Genomic DNA, 22,765 nt, shown 5'->3' with positions numbered 1-22,765 from the left:
AATTTACTCATTTCTGGTCCACAATATGTTGTCTTTTCTGCATTGTAGCAGTCAAGATATGCCCCCATATTTTGTTATATTTATCCCCGAGGTTTTTAGGTGAGATGATGATTTAAAGTGGCCATTAAAATTGGGACAGATTAGATTACAGCATCAGCTTTAGAATGTAACAAACATAACAAATTGTTAAAACCAAAGTGGAAATTGATACTGTATAACATAATGCTGTCAGTGTCTAACATAGTACCAATGTGCTCCTCTTAGATTCATATCTGTATCCCAGATCTGAGATTTGATCTAAACCCTTGTGGCTGGGATTGTCAAGGTGCTGTGAGGGGGCAGGTTCGAAGAGGACTTTGCTGTCGTGGATTGTGGTGGTATATACTCTCACTAATTCTGATATCTTCATTATGTTAAAACTGCATGATCCGAAACAATGATTGACCGATTAACAGCTGATGCCCCTCGACACTTTTGTCAACCAAAATTCTACTCTTGATTAAAGTCTGCTTGATCTGAGATAGAAACGTTGAAGTTGAAGTCATTTTTGTTAGAATATAGCATCTGGTTTGCTTGTACAGTGAGGAAATGCCTCAGGGTTAAAAGTGAATGATAAAGCAGTAAATTTCTGGTCAGCTTTTCTTAGTTTGGGAGAAATAATGTCGTTGTCAAAATGTTACAAGAAATATATATTTAGACAAATAGTTCCATTAATTGATGGTGCCAGCATCATGTTGTGAAGCTGTGATTAGAAATGTCAATAAACATAAGATGGTATATACAAGATAAAGACAATATCTAAGGGGAAAAAAACAGCATGTGATGGGAGTTTTAGCATTTGCTAATGCAAAAATATTGCAAATCCTTGTGGCTTGGTACCACAACCTCTCTTTCACTGCTCTTATTTCTTTTCCTTTTAATTGCTGGCACAACAAGCACTAGTCTTTGTTCTTTTAGCTTGTGGTGTTCTCTCTCCTTTTCTCTCTCTCTCATAATTGAACAATGGAAGGTGGACTTCCTATGCTCAACTGTTTGTTACAGCATACACTCAGAAGCCTATGTGCATGCTCCGATTCTTCTCCGACCCCTTCAAAGTGGGTGTACGCCGTCTTTTGGAGGATCCTTCCGAGAAATTATCCACCTCCAAAGTAAGCAACCTTTCTTTGCTCAGGACAGAGGACAAAATGAAACATCTGACATTCCTATGGCCATCATTGCTTTGATTCTTGATTCAGTTGTTTTAGAGGTTGCTATTATGTGAACATGTCTTTTCGATCTTGTCCAGGTGGGATCATGGAGGCAGTCTCCTCGATCGAGCTAAGGGAAACAAGAGGAACTGGTAATGCATTGCCTGCTTCACAACCAAATTTTCCAAGTTGGTGAACAAATGATTTCTTGACTCTTCCCTGTTTGATTGATCAGGATTCTTGTGTGGGAAGACGGGTTCTGTGATTTTTGTGAGTGCGAAAGAGCTGGAAATGGATGCGGAAGGAGAAGGTTTGGAGCCGACATCTTCTTCAAGTTGTCTCATGAAGTGTACAATTTTGGAGAGGGGTAAGATCCCATCACTCTTTATACAGATATACAGTGGTTATTCAAGTCTTACAATCCTTTACAGATTGGTGGGTAAAGTTGCATCAGATAACAGCCATAAATGGGTGTTTAGAGATAGCCCAGCAGAAAATGATCCTAGCTTCATTTCCTCATGGAACGTATCCATCGAGCCGGTAAGAGACATCCCCAATCTTTTTACATCTTTCAGTTCTTGGATAAAACATCTTTCCATTTCACTGCTTAATTTCTTGAATCTCTCATCAACAGAAGCCGAGAGCATGGGAGGCTCAGTTCAGCTCAGGCATTGAGGTCAGAAGCTTCATCTTTTTATTAAACTTTCTGATCTCTTTGCATCAGATTTTCAACGAAAACTTATACATGACAGACTATCGCGCTAATACCAGTTCGAGAAGGTGCAATCCAACTAGGCTCATTTGATAAGGTATGTATAAGTATTTGTTAGCAGTCAATGTGTTGACACCATGTCATACATTTGTAAAACACAAGATTTTGTTAATGACTTTAATTAGGTTGTTGAAGACCTCAACATGGTGCTAAACATACAGAGAAAGTTCAGCTACCTTCAGAGCCTACCGGGCATATACACTATACAGAGGCCACACCATCCGAACCACAGTCCACAGCTCGACTACACCTCTGCCCCGAGACTTATGCAGGCGACTGATGACAAGCAACAGATGATAGGCTTGGAAAGGCAAAACTACGAAACCTCACTTACTAAGCCCTTCTACTTAGGATATAACAACACCCCACAAATCTGTAGCGCTGAAGCATCATCGTTGTGGTCTATCCCTCCCCTTCTGCCCTCCAACCTCGGGCCATTTTTCCCAAAGGCACCGGCTCCATATTACGCTCCTCAAGGCTTTGATCATGACGGTGTCTTGCTCAATAGCAATAGCATCACTATAAAGAGCGATGGTGGTCACAAGTTAGAGGATGGTGGAGGCACCGCGTCCTTTGGTGATATTGGGGCCGTTGATGTTGTTAAGGTGGAAGCCGGAGGCGGGCAAGAAGAGGGAGCTGGTGAAGATGGGGTGGTGGCTTTAGGATTCGAACTTCATAGAGGAGCAGAAAGATGTTGTGAATCTTGATCCATTTTTATGTTAGATACCAATGCCACCTATATTGTTACTGTACTAGGCTTATTTTTGCCATCGTGTGCAAGGAATTGTTCATATTGTTATATATATAGAGCAATAATACTAAGAGATTATCTGTTATTGTATTGGCTTATGCAATTCTTCTATAAATATTTGTGTCGAAACAATTCAATCAACTGGAAATTTACAAAGACAGATATTAGAAGTTGCTATGCATACTGCAAGAACATGTAGTTTAAAACCCAAATAAGGTTTGGTAGAATTATTAGAGAGAGAGGAATAGTTGTCACTTTGGAATGTTTATGAACATTCAGCCATCAGTGTCATGTATAATTTGGATGTTAAGAGACATCATATGATTAGTTTTAAGCAACAACTTTAATTAATTTGGATATAGTGACCGGTGATTGAACGGATTTGGCCTATTTTTTTGTTAATTGGTTGATCATTTGGACAATTGCTTGCTTGATATTTTTAAGGGAAAGTGTATTTTCTACCGCGACTTTGTGTACTTTTTACTACTTATGATTAGAGCATCCGCAGCGGCGGGTGTCCCGGCGGACGTCGAACCGGCATGCCGGACCTCCGCCATTATGCGAGCGACCGGCGGACGCGGACGCCGGAGTTCCGCGGATTTCCGACGACGTCCGTCGTGACATACACCATTGCGGGTTCCCGAGGGACGTCCCGATTTTTAATTTTTTAAATAAAGTGGTTGCATTTTCTCCATATTCGTGTTGAAATTTTAATTCCGTAAATTGTTTAATTTGGTTAATTTGTGAATTTTTATTATTGTGGATGTCCGTCGGGATGTCCTTGGGATGTCCGTCATTGTGCAGTGGGATGTCCTTATGACGTGACAGTGCAGTGGGATGTCCTTATGACGTGACAGTGCAGTGGGATTTCCTTATGACGTGGCAGGAGGTGTTTTAGGGAAGTCCGTCGGGATGTCCGCTGGGACATCCGTTCCACTGTGGATGCTCTTAGTCTACACTTAGAATTGACTTAACATAACTAGTAAGCTATATTTAGGTTGAAAAATAATACTCCTTCCGTCCCTTTGTAGTAGAGACGTTTCATTTTCATCACTTGTTTTAAAAAAATGATAATAAATAATTAAAATAGAGAAAAAGTAAAACAAGTGAGAGAATAATATAGAGCACACTCTTCTTTATAATTAACCGCTCAAAATTGGCTAATTAACCGCTCAAAAATTGTAATTCAACCTGATTTAAGAGCCTATTCTCTTACTAGTTTGCAAAATCACCAAAGGCGGAAACAGGAAAAGACAATTAGCTTCAAGAAGTTACTAACACAATGGTTAAATAAATGATATTTGCTTCCATCAAAACCAAATCTTGCAGCAAGAATTATCAAGCTTGATTTTATTCTGGTGGGATCGAATGATTCAATACCATCAAAATACTAAACTTTGCATATCTATAAAATTGAAACGATAATAGTAATAGGCAAGAAAGAGCAAAGGCAAATCGATAGATATCAAATGGAAAAGGGTTTTTCTTGAATGTGTTAAGTGAAAAGGTACAATCATAATTCTCCGAAGCCGAAATTGCTGATCACAGCACCCAATTGTTACATCTTAATCATAAATAAATATCCCAACTATACATAAGAACCTCTGCATTGTTTCTTGAGTTTCAAATCTGCAGCAAATGGAGAATAATTTACAAACCAGAGCCTTCCATAGCTTCTGATTTCAATACGAGGAGCTTTGCCTTCTTTCAATCGCCAAATTTCTCAAAGATCACTCTTGAGGCCTTGTCTACTGAAGGAGATGGGTTTGGCGAGAATGCGTTTCATCGCCTGCACGCTGATCGGGTTTTCCTTGCTCTGCACATTTCGTTAACTTACATGAGCAACTAAGCAAACAAGAATTAGGAAGAAAAAAGAGCAAAACAGGGATGGAATGCAGCTCACCATTGAGCAGGTACCAGCGCGAACGTTGCAAACGGGGTAGTCATGGGGGCAGCAACTGTAGTGGTCCTCGCAGCAAGTGGCGCCCTCGAGAGGGCAGCATCCCCATGCAAAGCAGTACTTGCCATACGAATAGATGCAGCAGCAAGTCGTGCTCTCAGGGCATTCATAGTACTCGTCACAGACTGAGGGTTTTGGGGTGGGGGATGGGGGAGATGGACCCGGGTTAGGGGGGTTTTCGCCTGTCTTGGTAGGGTACGAGGGCTCTATAGCGATTCCACAAAGACCAGTCTTGTCTGCAATGTTGCGCTCCATCCTAAGATACCCCTCCTCTCCCCAGCTTGAACCCCATGAGTTCCTTACGATCCAATAATCCTTACCGTTTTCAGTGCCATATCCAACGGCAACCACACCGTGGTCCAAGTTCGTCCCACACTTTCCGGTGAATATACCCTGATGAGATTCGGAAGGTGATGTAAGTAATCATGTACTGAAACCACCAAGATTAATTGAACTACTATACAATGCCCAGCTAATGATGAGACGTATTAATGTGCCAATGAAGACAGAACTTACTGATTGATAGAGCTGGAAGTCCCTTCCACCGGCTTCAATGGCAACGCTAATTGGTTGGTTAGCAACCGCCTTCTGCAGCGCCTTCTCATCATTTACGGGTACGTCTTCATAACCATCAATGGATACAACTCTGGCGTTTTTCTGCAAATCATTTACCAGGGGTGCCATGCGTCGTTAGTTGGAGTGAAAGACAAACTAGAGTCCTACATTAGCTCAAACAAACTTGCAAGAAAGATTCAATATTTATACTTAAAACTAACCCTGTAAGTATCACATTTGCCATCCCTTCCTGTGTAAGGATAATCCTCTTCAGAGTCGATGCCACCATTTTTTATGATAAACTCGAATGCATAATCCATAAGACCACCATTGCACCCTTGGTTATAGGACGTATCACAATCCACTAGCTCTTGCTCGGAAAGAGAGACCAAAGATCCAGTTTTGATCTGGTTGATTCCTTCCACAGCAGCAATAGTAGAGAACGCCCAGCAACTTCCTATAAAATTCCAACAGTTTACAGGATGCATCAGTATCAAGATTCTTGATTATATATATTAAAATGACAACAAGTCACTTCAACCCAAACTAACACGTCTTGCACAAGAAAATTCATCTTTTTTTTTCTAAATAAAACAAATCAACATTTATTTAAAAACATAGCAAGAAACACCCTTTATATGCTAACTTGTAAAATGATGCTAACTGTAAGTCTGTAAACAAGTCAACATGTATCTCTTCTTGCATTAAGGTGTTTTAATTCGTAAGCAATTTTATTCATAAGGTATATTTAATGTTGAAAAGACGAATGATCGGAATTCAATATATCAAAGAACCAATGGCAAACATGAAAACAAAACAACAAAAAAGGAGCCTCCTTTTTCGCTGTAAGATATTTATTCGTTGAATTGCCCTTCGGAATTGGTCCACCAAATTAAAAGGTCATGTTCATTTGTCTACAAACCAATAGACGACAAAAAAACAACAGCGCACTCACTTCTTATCCATAATCATTTCAAATGGAAAATAAAAGGAATCGAATAGATGACGAACCAATTCCTATTTTTTATACCAATAATTTACCACCAAACCTAAACTACCAATAATTTCATATACCGATACAGGCGACCTATGATCTTCTTCACTCATTTCATCTATTAACCCCAATTTTCTCCGCACCAAAACACTTTGATTTTGGGGATATAAATTTGTGAAAACACATAATAACTGCTGTACAAATTCTGGAAGCCCTACGGAGCAAAACAATCAGAATACTAATTTACTTGTATTTAGATCCTAAAATATGATCGCACACAGTAAAAGTTTATAGCTGGATAGATAAATAAACACTTCAATTAAGATTAAAACTTTAGAATTTGAAGAGGCAATGAAAAATCAATTACCACAGCTGCCCTGATCCTTCACCGGCGCCACCGCGCCCTTGGTTCTCCAGTCAACGGATTCCGGCAAGGAATCACCTTCCCTCAAGGCGTAGCGATCGCTCTTCGTCGCGCCGAGCCGCAGCGCCGAACGCCGCTTCGTCCCGAGATGCATCCTCCGGTACTCCTGATTGGTCAGATCGGCGAAGCGATTGAGACCTAGCTTGTAGGTCCGCCCCTCCACGGTGTTCTGCTCCTCGATGTACCTCAAATTCTCCTTAAAAATCTGGAAGCGCTTCTCCTTCTCGCCTAGGGCATTGTACGACTTGCCGTGCTTCACGGTCCACGACTCGTACATCAAATTCAGCTTCTCCTCGTCGTAGGAGATGATTGACATGTCGGCTGCCCATGCTTGGGCGAGGAAGAGGGATAGAGAGAATAAAAGCAGTGATTTTGCAGCCATTGTTAGGTTTTAGGAGAATCCTTTTTTCGGGGTGAAGATGAAGAAGAACAGCAGCGATTATAAAGGGTGAAAAGGGGAGGGACTTTTTCGGCATTTACCAAATTTAAAAGATTTTTGCAATTGATTTATACGCAACTGTGATTTTTTAGATATATTGAAATGCGACTTGCAAAATTGTAGGCTGCAAAATAGGGATAAGAAGGGCTATCCTTCATTTCCATTAAATATAGTCATTTTCAAAAGTCTTCATATTTTCTTTTCAGTTATACGTTATTAGCATGTGAATATAATTTTAACTCAAGTTTCAAATAAAAGTATTGTGTAAGAGGGGAAAAGGTATATTGAGAAGGTATATTTCTCATTTACTTTCTCAAAAAAGTTTTTATACCTTCTTAAAAACTAATGACTCCAAAGAAAGAAGGAAATTGAAAAGACAAATAAAATAACTAACTTTTTACTTTTTTTTATATAAAAGAGGTAAAGACACCTTCACAAAATGAGAGAAAGTATAATACATCCTCAAATACTCTTTCCATTAGAGCATTAAATTTTATAAAGAAAAGGTAAATATGATAGTTATTTGTCTTTATCTTTCCATTTACCATCTCCCTTGGAAATGCTCTGAGTGAATACTATGTGGGATAAGATATAGGAGTAGAATATAGTCGTACAAATCTTTTTCTTACGTGAAATGAGTTTTTTATAACATAAATTAGATTTATTATTGGGATAAAACATGAAAGCAAAAAATAAATGCATATGGCTGTGGGTATACGGAATGTGTTGGGCTCTCGGCAATTCTCTACTTGGTTAAAAAACCAATGAAAAATAGGGAAAGGAATTCGAATTTATTAATTAATTTACAAACCGATCAAATCAGTGAATATCGGTTCATTAAATAATCGATCTCATCGGTTTAGGTTTAGTAATTTGTTATATCCAGGATCAATGTATTACATATTATTTCTCATCACAAATACATTTCTGTGTGTTTTTTTTTTCCAAAATTATTAAGAAATTTCCAAAGGACGTTGGCTAGTTTACAACGTAACGTGTTTTCTTCTTAGTTAATTGTGATTAAACACACACACACACACACACACACACATATATACAGTAATATAAATAATGATGATAAAATACTTATATTTATTTAATAATGACCAATGTCAGTGCTAAACCCATGTTCCTTCTTTTGACGTGATATTAAAGGACAAGGATATTTAATACTATTGTTTATCGAATGGATTCAATGGACCATGATCCAAGATTCTCACTTCTGTTTGTTTTGATTTCGTATTTACTAGTATTAAATTCAGTGTTCTCGATAAGATTAGTGGATCTTAATAATTATACAGTATCACAATTAGAAAATTGAGGGAACTAGGCCAACCAAGTTTAGTTTAATTTATGCATTTTATACTTACAATCATTATAAATAATAAATTAACAATATAAATCCGCCTTTATTAAAATCGACATGATTGCATACGTGTGAAATGAATTTTGAGATTGAAAATAAAATATGCATACTCTGAATATTTTTTTTGTTTTTAAATTATTATATTTATTTAAAAATGAACAATTTAAACTCTTCTTATCCTTAATCGTTGCATCAACAGAAAGTACTCCACAAAACAGAAAGTTTTAGTATCCATTATTATTACAAAATTTTGAGATCGAACATGTACCAGGAAATAAGTTTTATTTTTTCTAATATCCAAAAAAATTTTATGAACAAGAAGCCAGTCAACAACTCTCCATGTCTAGAAAAAAAATCTCCTTATCTATAACCAAAATTGCGGCTTGGACGAAAACTATATGGAATGAGATACGATCACATCAAAATACGTGATCACTTTTCTACTACTTGTCATATCAAAAATGTTTTATTGTTTATTAAAATATTAGTATTTCTTTTTTCCTTTTCCTTTTCATCATTTATGATTAAACTAAAATCGCTACATATATTTGGTGTCCACATTAAAATCAAAGTTTCATAATTATAAATTCAAATACATAAATTGAATTTTAACTTTTGTACAATTGTAAATTTGATGTTTTTATATCTATTATATAAACAACATATTTACTGGCATTATATTTTAATGCGATTGGAGATTCCTTATGATAGTATGGTTGTAAGATAGTAATGGACAAGTTGCAATTTCGTTCGTTCATTTTATAACTTTTGATCCATTACTTATATGGTGTGCTAAAGATTCTCTGCACTTGAAAAATATCTTTGAATATTTAAAAGACCAATAATTTGCTGCACAATTCGCGATATGAATAAAATACTACTCTGCATATAAAATAACAAAAAAAAGGAAAGAAATACGTGGCTGACGTCAATAATATGGTTAAGGCTTTGAGTAAAGCCTATTATTACTATTATTATGATTTATATATGTTTAAATAATAATAAAAAAAAATAATTGAAGAGATACAAATGAGCGAGGAACTGCCCAAAGTTAAACAATGGATAGGAAAAATTGTTGGACCATTACTACTTAATGGCCGTTGCTAAAGTGACCTCTCTTTGTACTCCTCCTTTTGTTTTCGGTATGAGCTCTAGGCGTGGAGTCTTGAGTGTTGCTTTTGTTAGCTCCTTTTATCTGTTCTTGTTAGTCTAGGTGTTTTGTTGGTTTTTTTTTTTGTCTTAAACTTGTTTGTTTTTTTTGTCTTACTCACCCTATTAAGTCTTAAATATGGTTTAAGCACTTGTTTTATTGGAAAATGAATAATCTATGTGGACTGGCACAGACAAAAGATAGTAAATGAAATGAGGTTTCAGTTTGTGGAGGCGTAACCAAAAAAATCATCTCCCACCAAAATTATTGTTCACCCATTGGTGTATACATTAATTATGTAAAATGGTTAAATCAGACTATTAATTTATAATTTTTGTTACTCGGTAGCTTGGGGGAGGAAAGTGGTGGGATTTTCTTAAACGTCAATATAAAAATGTGTGGTTGCGCGGATCAAATTTCTAACAAAAGGTTTGGTTTTGTGAAAAGTTAGAAGAAATTCAAGAAATGGTACATTTTCTCTTAATTATGATTAAAGAGAGTGTCATTTATTTCAATTGAAATTGGACCCATATATCATTATCATTATTAATTAAGATATTTTATAAGATAGATGCAACGTCTTATTGTGGATGCACATATCATATCATTGAATAAATTGAATCAACTAAAATGGAGACTTAAAACTAGCTATAAAACAGTAGGAAATCTTCAACTTTCGAAGTCTTAGAAAAGTGAGTAATCGTTTGACATCTTATAACTTAACAACATTTTGGGTCGTAAATTATCTTTATTTTTCATACGTTTAAGTGTTTAACAACTGCTCCATAAAATTATACTAGTGAATTGGTCATATTTTATTTATAATTCATAATCACAAAGTTTCTTAATCACGAGTTAAGAACTCAACCGAATAAAGAGCAAAAATTTGACTATTATCGTCAGAGAAAAAAAATTTATATCAATAAAATCAATATTTTTATTTTGAAAGTCTTTTTCTCTGATTGTTATATTTTACTAAGTGCTCACCTAATGGATTTTTATATATTTTTCAGTTAAAAATGCCAGCTTTTTATTACAAATAAATATATGGAACATAAAGAAAATACCCTCCAGGTGTCGGAAATTAATTCCAAGAAATTAAAGTATAAATGAAACATATTTTAGACCATCCAGAACACCAGTTCATTATTTATGATCCAATAAAACTTCGAAACTTTTATTTATTTCTTATTCAAATAGCAACACCTAAAACCCATAATTTTTCCTTTAAGTCTTCTTTTCATAAGTCATCCTTTTATTTTTATATTCTTTTGTTCTTTAATTTTCTTATTTTATTTGTATATATTATAAATTTTAATTTAATTAAATTAGTATTCAGTTATAAAGATATAATAAATTTTAAATTCAACTAAACAAAAAATTATGAAAATTTTAAGTCAATATCCCAATTTAATTAAATCTTAATTAAATTCATATGATAACAAATATTTTTGAAAACAACAATTTTAAAACAAAAAAATGCAAATATACCGAAAAAAGAGGTATGGTTGATTAGAGCCTTAACACCAATGGGCTATCAAAATCACTCCTTAAACAAAATGGGCTGACCAAGCCAACTAATAAGTAATACTCCCTCCGTCCACGAAAAATAGGACTATTCCATTTTTATCCATCGTTATGGAAAAATGATAATAAATAGTTAAAGTGGATAGAAAGAAAAGTAAGAAAGTGAATAATATAGAGAAGTTTTGTCTATATTATTCTCTCTTGCTTTTCTTTCTATCCACTTTAACTATTTATTATCATTTTTCCGAAACGAAGGATAAAAATGGATAGCCCTATTTTTCGTGGATGGAGGGAGTACTACAAAAATTGAAAAGATAATAAAATATTCCATGGACAACCCGCAAGCTTTCACTTGTAGCTCGTCACGCAACGCGTTTCTGTTGCATTCCATCTCACATAACATGACACAAGAGATGTGATGTTGATTCCCTTTGAAGTTATATATGGTGAAATACTATTGAGCTAGCTCGATAAGTCCCAAAATGATCTGACTTTTAAAACTTAAGATCTTTTCATTACTCGTGCCACCATTCCATCAATTATGCACACCCTTGATGAAAGGATATAGTACTAGCTAGTAATTAAAGATTTTCATGGATTGGACGGCTTTAAATATTAACCGAAATCAAAACGGCACAAATTATCAATTTAAGATCATAGTACTACTATATAGCTAATGACCAATTCTTCCATTCCATGTTCAATTAAAACAAAATCAAAAACACAAAATCGGAAGTATATATTTCTCCCAAGTAAAAGAATAAGAGTAGGAAATTAATGTTGGAAGTGAGTTAGTAGTTAGTAGAGCACCCAATGCTTACCATCGAGCTTGACTCTCAAGCTATTGAGCCTGGCAAAGGAGTGGACGGCTCTCCTGACCCCATCCCACGCATAGTCATGCCCGAACAGCACCCCGCCCGGCCGCAGTATCTTGTAGGCGTTGTTGATATCCATCCACGCCGAGTGGAAGTCATGCGCTGCGTCCACCTCGATCAGGTCTCCGTACACGCCCCAGTCGCACAGCCCCCCGAGGGCCGTGTTTGTCGAGAACGGGAGGAAGAGGATCGAGTCCGTTGCGTTCGCCTTCTGCACGTTGTACATGAACTGGAAGAGGAGCATGCTGTCTCCGTTGAGCATCTTCGCGCTCTTCTCCTGGTCGTAGTACCCCGGCCAGCCCCGGAAGTCGTCGATGCAGACGATTAGGGTTTGCAGCCCCATGCGTCGCGTCAGCCGCGCCATGTGCGTCGCCGACGCGCCCAGGAACGTCCCCACCTCGATGATCACCCTCGGCCGGACCTGCTCAATCAGGTGCTCGAACACGTCCGCGCTCGAGTCCCACCCCTTGTTCCAGTCCGTCCACAGGAGCGGCCTGACCTGGGGAGGCGGGAATCCATCCCAGGGGGACACGCCCCCGTGGACGTGGTCCAGGAGGGTCTGGCGGGTGGCGGAGGAGGCGACTGGGTCGGCGCAACGGGTGGGGAAGGTGTTGTGCTCGGCTAGGTCACCGATGTCCTCTGACAAGAGGGGTTGCACTACCTGAGAATAGAGGCGGGCACACAGAAAAATATTGTTTGACAATTTCCTTTTTCAGAAATAAAAATAATACTCTAATGATTATTCATGTTTTTGTGTACCTAACTTTTATTGCTTTTACAAAAATATGCTGAGTTTATGTTTCCAAAAAAAAAATTTACTTGAGTCGACTCGAGGATCTGTTAGGAGATTCTCAATATCATTTTAGGTTGAACTACGTGAGGCGCACGCAGAAAAACATACTAGTAATTTAACATTTTTTCATGTTTTTTGTGTACGTAACTTTTAGTGATTTTTTGAAAATATCTTAAGCTTAAGTTTGCAAGAAAAATTACTACTAGTACTATAATTTGCTTTGACATATTTCGATAACGGAATGGTGAGTTGGCTCGCTGATCTTTCAGGAGATTCTGATACGATCCTATATCATAGGATATTCCAATTATTTAGTTTCCTATTTATTCACCATATCTTTTTTATTTATATTTAGATATTTGTTTCTTATTCAATAAGTTAGGGTAGTAGTATTCTAGTATTATAAATAGGAGATATTATATCATTGTATCAATGAATCAATGAATCAATGAATGAAATATTTTCCATAAACCTAACTTGTGCAACAAGATTATTTTCATCTCTTTTGCTGCCAAGCGGAAAATGTCAGCAGATCAGCAAAATTGTGATCAGTACTTCGAGCTTGTCGAGGAATTGTTCATTGTTACATGCGAGAAGGTAGTTAACCGGTTCGTTGTGGAGAACGTCCGTAACATCTGGTGCTTTCATCCCGTGCTCATCCTCTGTCTTCGTCATCCATATTCCCCAAATACATCACCAATATCAAAAAAAAATCAGTCACAGCACCTGCCCGATCACCTCCCACTGTCGAGCTTCACCGCCGCCGTTCAACGTCATCATGATACGCAACTACACCGGAGTGGGGCGTTATGAACAACTATTCGATCATTTGGATGCCGCTATCTCCAGGTTGGAAACACGTTGTGACAAAATCGAACTGCGTAGGACAAACTTGCTTGCGTCTAAAGCAATGTATGCACAACAGGCGTGCTACGATTCCCACAAAGAGATTCGCACTCGTCCGCTGCCGGATCCACCACCACAGCCGGCTCAAGACCTGCCGTACTATTCGCTACCTCCCTGGGACCCTCCGGGCCATCGACAACAGTTCGGTTGGGCCGCATATGAGCCGCTACCTGCTCGCCGGATGTCGCACCACCCTGGTCGCCGAAATCCAATGAGATTTCCCCCTATGAACAGCCAGAACCCTGCCGACGACAACACAACACATGTGCGTCCAATCAGCCTACCTGCCGGGAGACACAGGGACAACGCACTTTCCGTGGGTACTCGGCATATGAACAGCCCCTGCCTAGTTGCTGGGATCCACCGAGAAGGTGGCAGCCGCAGCGGGAATCAGCCACACCCTACGGGGCGCCGACTTACGGACCCCCTACCTGTTGGGACTATCGCATGCAACAAGGATGCCAAGCATATGATCAACAACACCCCCACATCAGGTCCATTGGAATTGAATGATCCGATTTCTGATTTTGCAACTATCGGTGACGGAGGGGGTGATTCCGTATTTTATCGTGATGATTATTGGGACTCTGATGAATATGAAGGTGAAAAGCGACCTTGCCATTATAGGAGACATAGTAATGAGCGAGATGAGAAGTTGTTCGATCTTAATGGGCTATCGAGGCAACAAGATGGTGACTTTGCTCTTGAGCATAAGAGAACAGAGTTGCTTACTTTCACCCTAAAGAACAGAGAAGAAGAGATCAACAAAAAATTTTCGGGGCTGCTCGAGAAAGAGGAAAAGGATGAACCTCACCGATCTAGTTTAGAGGCGAAAAAAACAGATTTCAGTGTGTTGACTGCAGGCAAAAGAGAGAGCATGGAGATTCAGAGCCTTGTTGATGAGCACAAGGTTGGGTTTGAGATAAAACAGCAGGACAATCAAGTAGAAACGGAAAAGAAGCGAAGGTTGTTTGAGGATGAGCTTCCATTAAAAACGGAAGAATTGGTTACGAAAGGAGGGGCTCATACCAGTTTGCAAGCACTTGCTTGTGTCTGTGTGGATGTGAATGTCAGAGATATTACAAGTATGAATCCTCGATTATCATCGCTTGACGCCGATGCAAGGTTGATTTCTCCGCTCAATGACACGCCATGTTTGAGCATTCTGAGAGGCGTGAACAAGCTTTTCGTTTTGGCATGGAATTTTGCCAACAACATTGGGTCTCCTTTGTTGATTTTTGACAAAGGTGATAAATGGAGACATTCAGCTGTTTGATACGTGTTTGATCAAGGAGGAGACGCCTTACTAAAGCTTTTGCTTTCAACTCTCGTCAATGGTTCGTGGTTCCCACCTTGAGGACAAGGTGAATTTTAACCGTGGGGGAGTTGATACGATCCTATATCATAGGATATTCCAATTATTTAGTTTCCTATTTATTCACCATATCTTTCCCATTTATATTTAGATATTTGTTTCTTATTCAATAAGTTAGGGTAGTAGTATTCTAGTATTATAAATAGGAGAGATTATATCATTGTATCAATCAATCAATGAATCAATGAATGAAATATTTTCCCTAAACCTAACTTGTGCAACAAGATTATTTTCGTCTCTTTTGCTGCCAAGCGGAAAACGTCCGCAGATCAGCAAAATCATGATCAGTACTTCGAGCTTGTCGAGGAATTGTTCATTGTTACATCGCGAGAAGTTAGTTAGCTGGTTCGTTGTGGAGAACATCCGTAACAGATTCTCAATGCCATTTTAGGTCGCGTGTTAGAAAAAGAGAAAATATAAATCAATCTCTTCGATGATATTTAAAGTTCTTGTTCACTTGGCCTGATTGAACCAAGATTCAATCTCGTTTGGTCTTTAATCTGTTGTTCGGTTTCCAATACACATAAAAAATGCATCCCGTGACTACTTAACAGCCCGCGTCAAAGCCCGTCTGCTCAGTTCCATTTTTCACTAATGAGATCTGACTATTCATCATACCCTTACCCCTACGACTATATTAATCTCACGGTCTATTTTGCTCTCTTTTCTAAAATTCTCACACCATTCATCCCCAATTCCCCCATAATTCTTCTCTCTTCTGTATCTCAGTCTATGTATTTTCTCTCTTGAAGATTCCAACTCCTTCATCCCCATCTCTCATCTCACTTCTCTCTTGCTGTCCTTCCCCGTCGCGACTTCCGACGGTCGCCATTACCCTCCAGCCCGCCAATAAAAAGAGGAAGAAGATGCCGATTATGTGTATGTGTTGGATTTTTTTCAGTTTGTCTGTAGGGATGGGCAATTGCGCTGGTGGCTGTGGGCGGCGACCGGTGGGGCGGTGGGCAGAGTTGCGTGCATAGAGGCGAGGACATCTCGTCGATTCGATTTTTATTTTAATATCATTTTTATTTGATTTCGTTAATTACTAATTTCTGAATTAATGAAATTGGGTGATTCTCAATGAGCTTTATTGGAATTATTTTATTGCTTCTTGATTAATAAAATTAATGGGGTTGCAATAATTAACAAAGAATTGATTTATTTTTCGTCCGTTACTAATCACTAATTCAAAGCAATTATTAATTAATTTAATCTTTAATTACTAATCAGTAATTCAAAGTAATAAGTTTTAATTAATTAAAAATAATTTATAATTTAATATAGGATATAAGTTAAATTTGTACTAATTGTTCAATCTCATTAACCAAACAATACTAAAATTATCCTAGACATAATCTAAGTAACCAAACATCTATATAAAATTTAGTAATACTAATTTAGTCCAAGACAATGCCCATCTTATCTTATCCTATATTGAATCTCATTATTATTTTATCTTTCCAACCGAACGGGCACAAAGAGAATAGGAGTATAAAATTTTAAACACTAAAAATTGGAAACATAAAACATGAAATAATTTCAAAATTATATTTTTGAATTGAAACATAGTGTGGGGTGATTTAGGGTGTGTGGCACTGACCTGGGAGTGGGAGAGGTAGCCGGCGGTGAATGTGAGGATGAGGAGGGTTATGTAGGCGCGCGGCTGGGAGAGGGTGTTGTAGATGACGGAGGAGACCTTGCGGAATTGGCTGCGCTGCCGGCTGTGGCCATGGTAGGGTGGCGGAGAGGGGAGTTGCGATTCTTTATCCGCGGCGCTCATGTTCTCTTTAGTGAATTTTTTTTTTCTTTTTCTTGTTTTCTATGTTTTCTTTTCTTTCTAGGAGAGATAATGAAGGTGAGTGTGTGTGGTTGGCGCAGCGAAGTTGTAGTAAATATATGGTGATATTTTTTTCCTATATAATGAGAATCGGTCGGCCTTCGTTTACGTTCATAACGAGGTCAAGGTCTCCTAATATTGGCTATTTTAGTATTGCATAATTCTTGTATTTCTCTTCATTTTTTGTCGTCCTTAAAATTTTGATAGTTTCATATGTTTTTAGTAGATAATAGAGTGATTATTCAGTATTGATTTTTTCAGTTCATGTATATTAAATGATGCAAGTAGACGAGCATAAATATAATGAGTGGTCACTGATGTGCATGGAGGATAAGCTAATTCCACATCTATATTCTAGTCGTTTTGGAGATAACGGAAAATGGATGTAAATGAATGCAAAATGTGTGTGGATGCAGCAATTCACATGAAGATACTAACCGCGTTCCATAATAGAAGTCACATTTGATGTGACACGGATTTTGATGGATGTATTAAAAAATGGATTAAGTTAATGGAATATGATATCCATTTTTATATTATTGAAATAATTAAGTGGAATCTGAGACCAACTTACCATTTATGTAAAAGGAAAATGTGACTTTTATAGTAGGACATATCGAAATGGTAAAATGTGACTCTTATTGTGTGACGGATGGAGTAATAAACTCTCAAAATGTGTTTGGACTACATTTTAATGATTTATAGTAAATAAACTCCCAAAATGTGTTTGGATTTAGAAATTCACTTAAATTTTACAATAATGTGAAATTTATTATTAATAAAATTAAAAGATGTAAAATTAGCTAATAAAAAAATAAAGAAATCAGCAAAACGGCATATCCGCATATGAATAGTGGGTTCTAGTGGATCTTAACGATATGTCCAAGTATGGCCGATGTGACAACAATTAAATAATACTACTACTATAACTAATACTTTAATAAACTGTAATGAAAAATAACTTAAATTATAATTAAAATCTATATAATATGTAAAAATAATTGTGGATTTCCGTTGCTATAACATTCATATTGTTGACAGCTTGTGATAGTCCAATTTGCAAGGTCATCCGCAATGGGCAAGAGGCGTCGAGCCATCTGCATCGTCACGACTCACGGCTGGCAGCACCGTCTATTGGAGGGATAGTCCTCGGGCCAGCGGCGCGCGTTGGTCGCCACCCATTGCATTTGTAGGCGACAATATATTGGGTAAAGCCTAGAAGACATTATCAACTTATTTTAATTTACAATTCCCTAACAAATGATCATATACAGAGGAGTGTAAAGCATAACATGGATCCTTAATTGACTACAATTACTTAATAATGAATTTGATAAAAATAGGTGTTAAACAATTCTGAATCAAGTTAGGAGTAACATTTGCCCCTTTTTTGGTACTCCTCTGTTTATCTTATTAATATTTATTTATATTTTGTTTTATTGACTATCCTTTATCTTTGTTTTTATAGCCTTTTATGTTATCAAGAAATATGACCTCATTCTCATTCGTAACGGAAGATACTAATTAAGCTTAAGCATGCACGCATTATCTTATATTCCTCTTCAATCCACAAAAAAAGCATCATAATTTATATACATTGAATGAAATATGGGCAAACTATACATACATATGTGATTTTTTTCTCATCAATCAGCTAAAACATGCATTATTTTTGGGTAAGTGTAAGTTTATTTCCTGGAATATCTGAAATTAAAGATTATGATGATGATAATATGTTATAACTTGAGAATAGAATAAATCCTAATTGATTGCTAAATTTCTTATCAATCGAACTATATGAATCCTAATTGATTTTCTTAATTAAATCCAGATCACTTTTGTGGACCTAGTCTTATTCATTTCGGATAATTAACCTGAAATCAGGTTCAAGTAACCATTAACATAAAGAAATAAAATTATAAAGCATTTGGTATTCTTTTCACCGTAAGGAGGTGGAAAGTTGACGAATCAGTAGTTAAAAATGGAAAAACTTTGAGATAAACGTACAATTAATACTCATGTATGTTAAATTCTTAGCGGATCAACATGAACTTGACACAGATACTATAATTGTGAAATGTTTGTGGCCAATCTATTAATTGGGAATGTTTTTTATATATCAAAGGCTCAAGCAAAAAATAGTGAGCAAACATGTCCAACATACAAATTTTGTTTCATGGGTCCAAATGTGAGAGCCCACTACCTAGATGGCCCGATCCCATTATCCCCGATGTTGCTCTCTTACAAATTAAGAATAATTTCAGAATCAAAACAATTAATGATAATAATTTTAATGGATTGTACGAATTCACCCACATCACTTCTCACACTAATGTAAAAATGGGAGTGCCAAAAAAAGTTCAGAGTCAAAATTCCAGAACAAAACAAGAATTCATTCTTCTCTATAAATTAGATTCATTTTTCCACCATCAATATCCAAACTTTGAAAAAAGGCGAAAAAAAAAAGAGAAAAAGAAAAATAACACCCGATTTCCAGTAAAGCTGTTAAAAAGTCAACTCTCACTGGCTGTGGGCCGTTTTCCCTCTCTCTAATCCAACGGCTCATTAATACCCTTTTGACTTTTGAACCCAACTCCTCCTAATTTCTCTCTCCTCTTGCCTACGTGGCGGCCCATGATTCGCGCTTTCCTTTGACGGCAAGCAGGCCATAAAGATAGACAAATCGCATCATCAATTTTGACTCTCAATTCATTTCCCCCTATTTTATCCCTTTCACCGCATTTCAACCTCTTTTCTTTACTCAACTCTCTCTCTATTTTCTCTCTCTACATTGTGGGAGATGGCAGTGCAATTGATGCCGGGATACAATTTGACTTCCAAGATGGAAGTCAGCGCCGCCCAAGAAGCGGCGGCGGCCGGCCTCCAAAGCGTCGAGAACCTGATGAGATTAATTTCTCACCAACAAACCGCCGCCGCCGCCGATTATCAGACCGCTGCCGATGCCGCCGTCCACAAATTCAAGAAATTCATCTCTCTAATCGACCGGACCCCTCGGACCGGCCACGCCCGGTTCCGCCGCGGACCGGTCCAGAACCCCCCTCTCCAGCCGCAGAAAACCGAACCGGCCGGTTCACCCTCTAAAACAGAGGAGACCGCTCCCGGTTCGAGAATCTACTGCCCCACGCCGATTCAACGCCTTCCGCCGCTGCCGCAGCCGAAGGCCGGACTCGAGAGGGAGTCGTCGACGACGATAAACTTCTCGTCGCCGGCGGCCTCCTACATCTCCTCCTTAACCGGCGACACCGACAGCCTGCAGCCGTCGGGGTTTCAGATCACTAATCTGTCGCAGGTCTCCTCCGCGGGGCGGCCGCCGCTGTCGACGTCGTCGTTTAAGAGGAAGTGCAGCTCCATGGACGACGCCGCCACCGCCAAGTGCAGCGGCGGCTCGTCTCGTTGCCACTGCCCCAAGAAAAGGTCAGAAATTGAATTTGAAATTCGATTAATTAATTAGTGATTATTGTTTTGATTGGGGTTTATAATTAATTATGAACAGGAAATCAAGATTGAAGAGAGTGGTGAGAGTTGCTGCAATTAGTATGAAGATGGCTGATATTCCACCAGATGACTACTCTTGGAGAAAATATGGTCAAAAACCCATCAAAGGTTCCCCTCATCCTAGGTAACAACTCTCTTACTCTTTTCATTTATTGTTTCAAATTACTATACCCAATTTTTTATTTTTAATAAACTAGCTCTATATTTTTGCCTAAGAATACATATATTTTTAATTTGGAGTCCTTATTACTTTGTTTATTGGCAATACGAAAAATACTTCAACATTGGAAAGTTGTTATTAATTTGCCTGAAAATTGATGTCACAAAATCCATCTGTATTTTGTTGGATTTGTACACGTATCATTAGAGATTTGAATTGTATATTTGGTACACATCCAATCGTTGAAAACATTTGGTTGAATACGGTTTAGAGACCAATTGAAAATTTTGATTTTCTTTTCTGGATTTTTATGGCATGTACTCCCTCCGTCCCGGGCTACTCGCCCTTTTCCTTTTTGGCACGGAGATTAAGGAATGAGTGTATAGGAAAGTAAAAAATTACGGCTGTAGGTGAAATTTTTTACTAAAAATGGAAAGAGTGCAAGTAACTTGGGACGCCCAAAAAGGAAATAAGTGCGAGTAGTGTTGGACAGAGGGAGTACAGTGTAGATGTATCAGATCTTACTTCAAAAGCTAATGTGATATGTGAATACTCAATACTATTATGTCTAATCCGAATTTATGGTCTATGGCTATTTAGTAAGTGTCTTTGTAGGCAATTAATTCTTTCAACCTAATGACTTGGATATGTGACCTACTCCTAGTTTTCAATTAGTGCCACTTGTAAGATGTTTCTTCTAGGACTTGTTTTTTCCTTGTTTTGGTGAATATTTGTACCAATTTAGTGGAATTTCTCCAAAAATAGGATGGATGACTTGAATTTTTGTCGAAAATTAATGTTGGCATGTTAAATTCTCAGGGGTTATTACAAATGTAGTAGTGTAAGAGGATGCCCGGCCCGAAAGCATGTGGAGCGGGCCTTGGACGATCCGACGATGCTGATCGTGACGTATGAAGGAGAGCACAATCACGGCATTTCTAATATAGAAACGCCTGCGCTAGTTCTTGAATCATCTTGATCTCAATCTGACGGCTGAGGATTCGCCTAGCAAGTCTCAATCAATCACCACCGTCCAAGGGGTGTGGTTAACGGTGGAGAAGGGAACAAAACTTTGGGGCCCCATTTGTTTGATTTTTTAGACTCTCTTTTTTCTTTTCATTTCTTTAGCACTCCAATCTCTTGATTCAAATGAAAGGGAGAGTGAGAGATGAGAGAGAGGAGTGGATTTGGTGGGAATTGAATCACCCAAGTTGAAGTAGTGGGGTTTCTACTTTTCTTGTTCCTTGTTCCTTGTTCTTGCAAATTGGGAAATATAAAAATGTTTTTTTTATGTGGTGATGAATATTTTTATTGGTTATTTGGTGCTTTTATTTCATTCCCTATTATACTTCTTTGGAGTAAGTTTTGCTTTTTTTTTGTATAAGACTAATGTTTGAAAACAAATCTTTGTGTTAACTAGTCAATGGGAGTAATGAGTAATTAAAGAATTAGTGGAATTATATTAATTGGAACGTGTCGTGTATGGGACGGTTGACTAATTGAGCAATTATTTAAAGTGATAAATAATGGTGGGTGGAGGTGGAGCCTATTCAATTGATTACTCATCAAACTTGGACTTTTTGGGTGATTAAACTTATTAAATGCAACATTTGGTGGTGATTCATTTTCCACTCAATTATGAGGTGTTTTCTTGCAGCAAGATCTGCCCCTGCTACGCCCATGCGGTCATTATGAGTTGTTTTCTTAAAACTAATAGTAGTAGTAGTAGCAGTGTGATTTTACCAGTTAAAATATACCAGTATTAATTAATAATGGAGGAAGGAGACCAGGAAAGAATAGATCGATGGGCAATCAAGTTGTAGTGTTTATGATGAACCATGGTGATGGGAATTGCCGAATTGCTATTGTTTAACTTGAAATATCCGTAGTGATCAATTGTGTAATGATTCTAATTCTCTCTTTATAACGATTTAATTAAGATATTTGTTACGATCGTATTTGGCACAGGTGAGATGCCTAATCAAAAGTCAAAATTCACAAGAAAATGTTTTTATTTGATTGGAGTGTAAAGATGCCTAATTAAGCCTCCTTTATTCTATTTTTTCTTCTTTATACTATTATTTTATTTTATTTTATGAAAGATTTATATTCCTTGTTTGTTGTATTTTATAAAATTGTTGCAACCTTGACCTTATTAAATATACGCATTTCTAGATG

The 22,765-nt window shown here is 37.5% G+C and overlaps 4 protein-coding genes across 4 annotated transcripts; 2 read left to right on the top strand and 2 right to left on the bottom strand.

Annotated features, from left to right (window-relative positions):
* Window positions 1-802: 802 nt before the first annotated feature.
* Window positions 803-2,795, top strand: LOC121806879 (protein RICE SALT SENSITIVE 3-like). The gene is made up of 7 exons (XM_042207048.1): window positions 803-1,148; window positions 1,286-1,339; window positions 1,423-1,554; window positions 1,619-1,727; window positions 1,822-1,863; window positions 1,940-1,996; window positions 2,085-2,795. The coding sequence occupies exons 1-7, from the start codon at window positions 1,003-1,005 to the stop codon at window positions 2,664-2,666; spliced, it is 1,122 nt and encodes a 373-aa protein (XP_042062982.1). The 5' UTR covers window positions 803-1,002; the 3' UTR covers window positions 2,667-2,795.
* A 1,376-nt stretch (window positions 2,796-4,171) lies between these two features.
* LOC121806878 (low-temperature-induced cysteine proteinase-like) lies at window positions 4,172-7,086 on the bottom strand. Its single transcript, XM_042207047.1, has 5 exons — window positions 6,587-7,086; window positions 5,447-5,682; window positions 5,187-5,327; window positions 4,614-5,063; window positions 4,172-4,526 (listed from the first exon to the last, which is right to left on the bottom strand). Exons 1-5 carry the CDS (start codon window positions 7,023-7,025, stop codon window positions 4,434-4,436), a joined length of 1,359 nt encoding a protein of 452 aa, XP_042062981.1. The 5' UTR covers window positions 7,026-7,086; the 3' UTR covers window positions 4,172-4,433.
* Window positions 7,087-11,795: 4,709 nt separating this feature from the next.
* Window positions 11,796-16,943, bottom strand: LOC121807235. Its single transcript, XM_042207453.1, has 2 exons — window positions 16,675-16,943; window positions 11,796-12,661 (listed from the first exon to the last, which is right to left on the bottom strand). The coding sequence occupies exons 1-2, from the start codon at window positions 16,852-16,854 to the stop codon at window positions 11,924-11,926; spliced, it is 918 nt and encodes a 305-aa protein (XP_042063387.1). The 5' UTR covers window positions 16,855-16,943; the 3' UTR covers window positions 11,796-11,923.
* Window positions 16,944-19,631: 2,688 nt separating this feature from the next.
* On the top strand, window positions 19,632-21,878 carry LOC121809599 (probable WRKY transcription factor 7). The gene is made up of 3 exons (XM_042210322.1): window positions 19,632-20,346; window positions 20,426-20,551; window positions 21,407-21,878. The coding sequence occupies exons 1-3, from the start codon at window positions 19,712-19,714 to the stop codon at window positions 21,564-21,566; spliced, it is 921 nt and encodes a 306-aa protein (XP_042066256.1). The 5' UTR covers window positions 19,632-19,711; the 3' UTR covers window positions 21,567-21,878.
* Window positions 21,879-22,765: the final 887 nt, after the last annotated feature.

Source organism: Salvia splendens, chromosome 6 (assembly GCF_004379255.2).
Source record: "Salvia splendens isolate huo1 chromosome 6, SspV2, whole genome shotgun sequence".
Lineage (NCBI taxonomy): Eukaryota > Viridiplantae > Streptophyta > Magnoliopsida > Lamiales > Lamiaceae > Salvia > Salvia splendens.
Note: the sequence above shows the minus strand (reverse complement) of the source record. Positions and strands in the feature narration are given on the sequence as shown.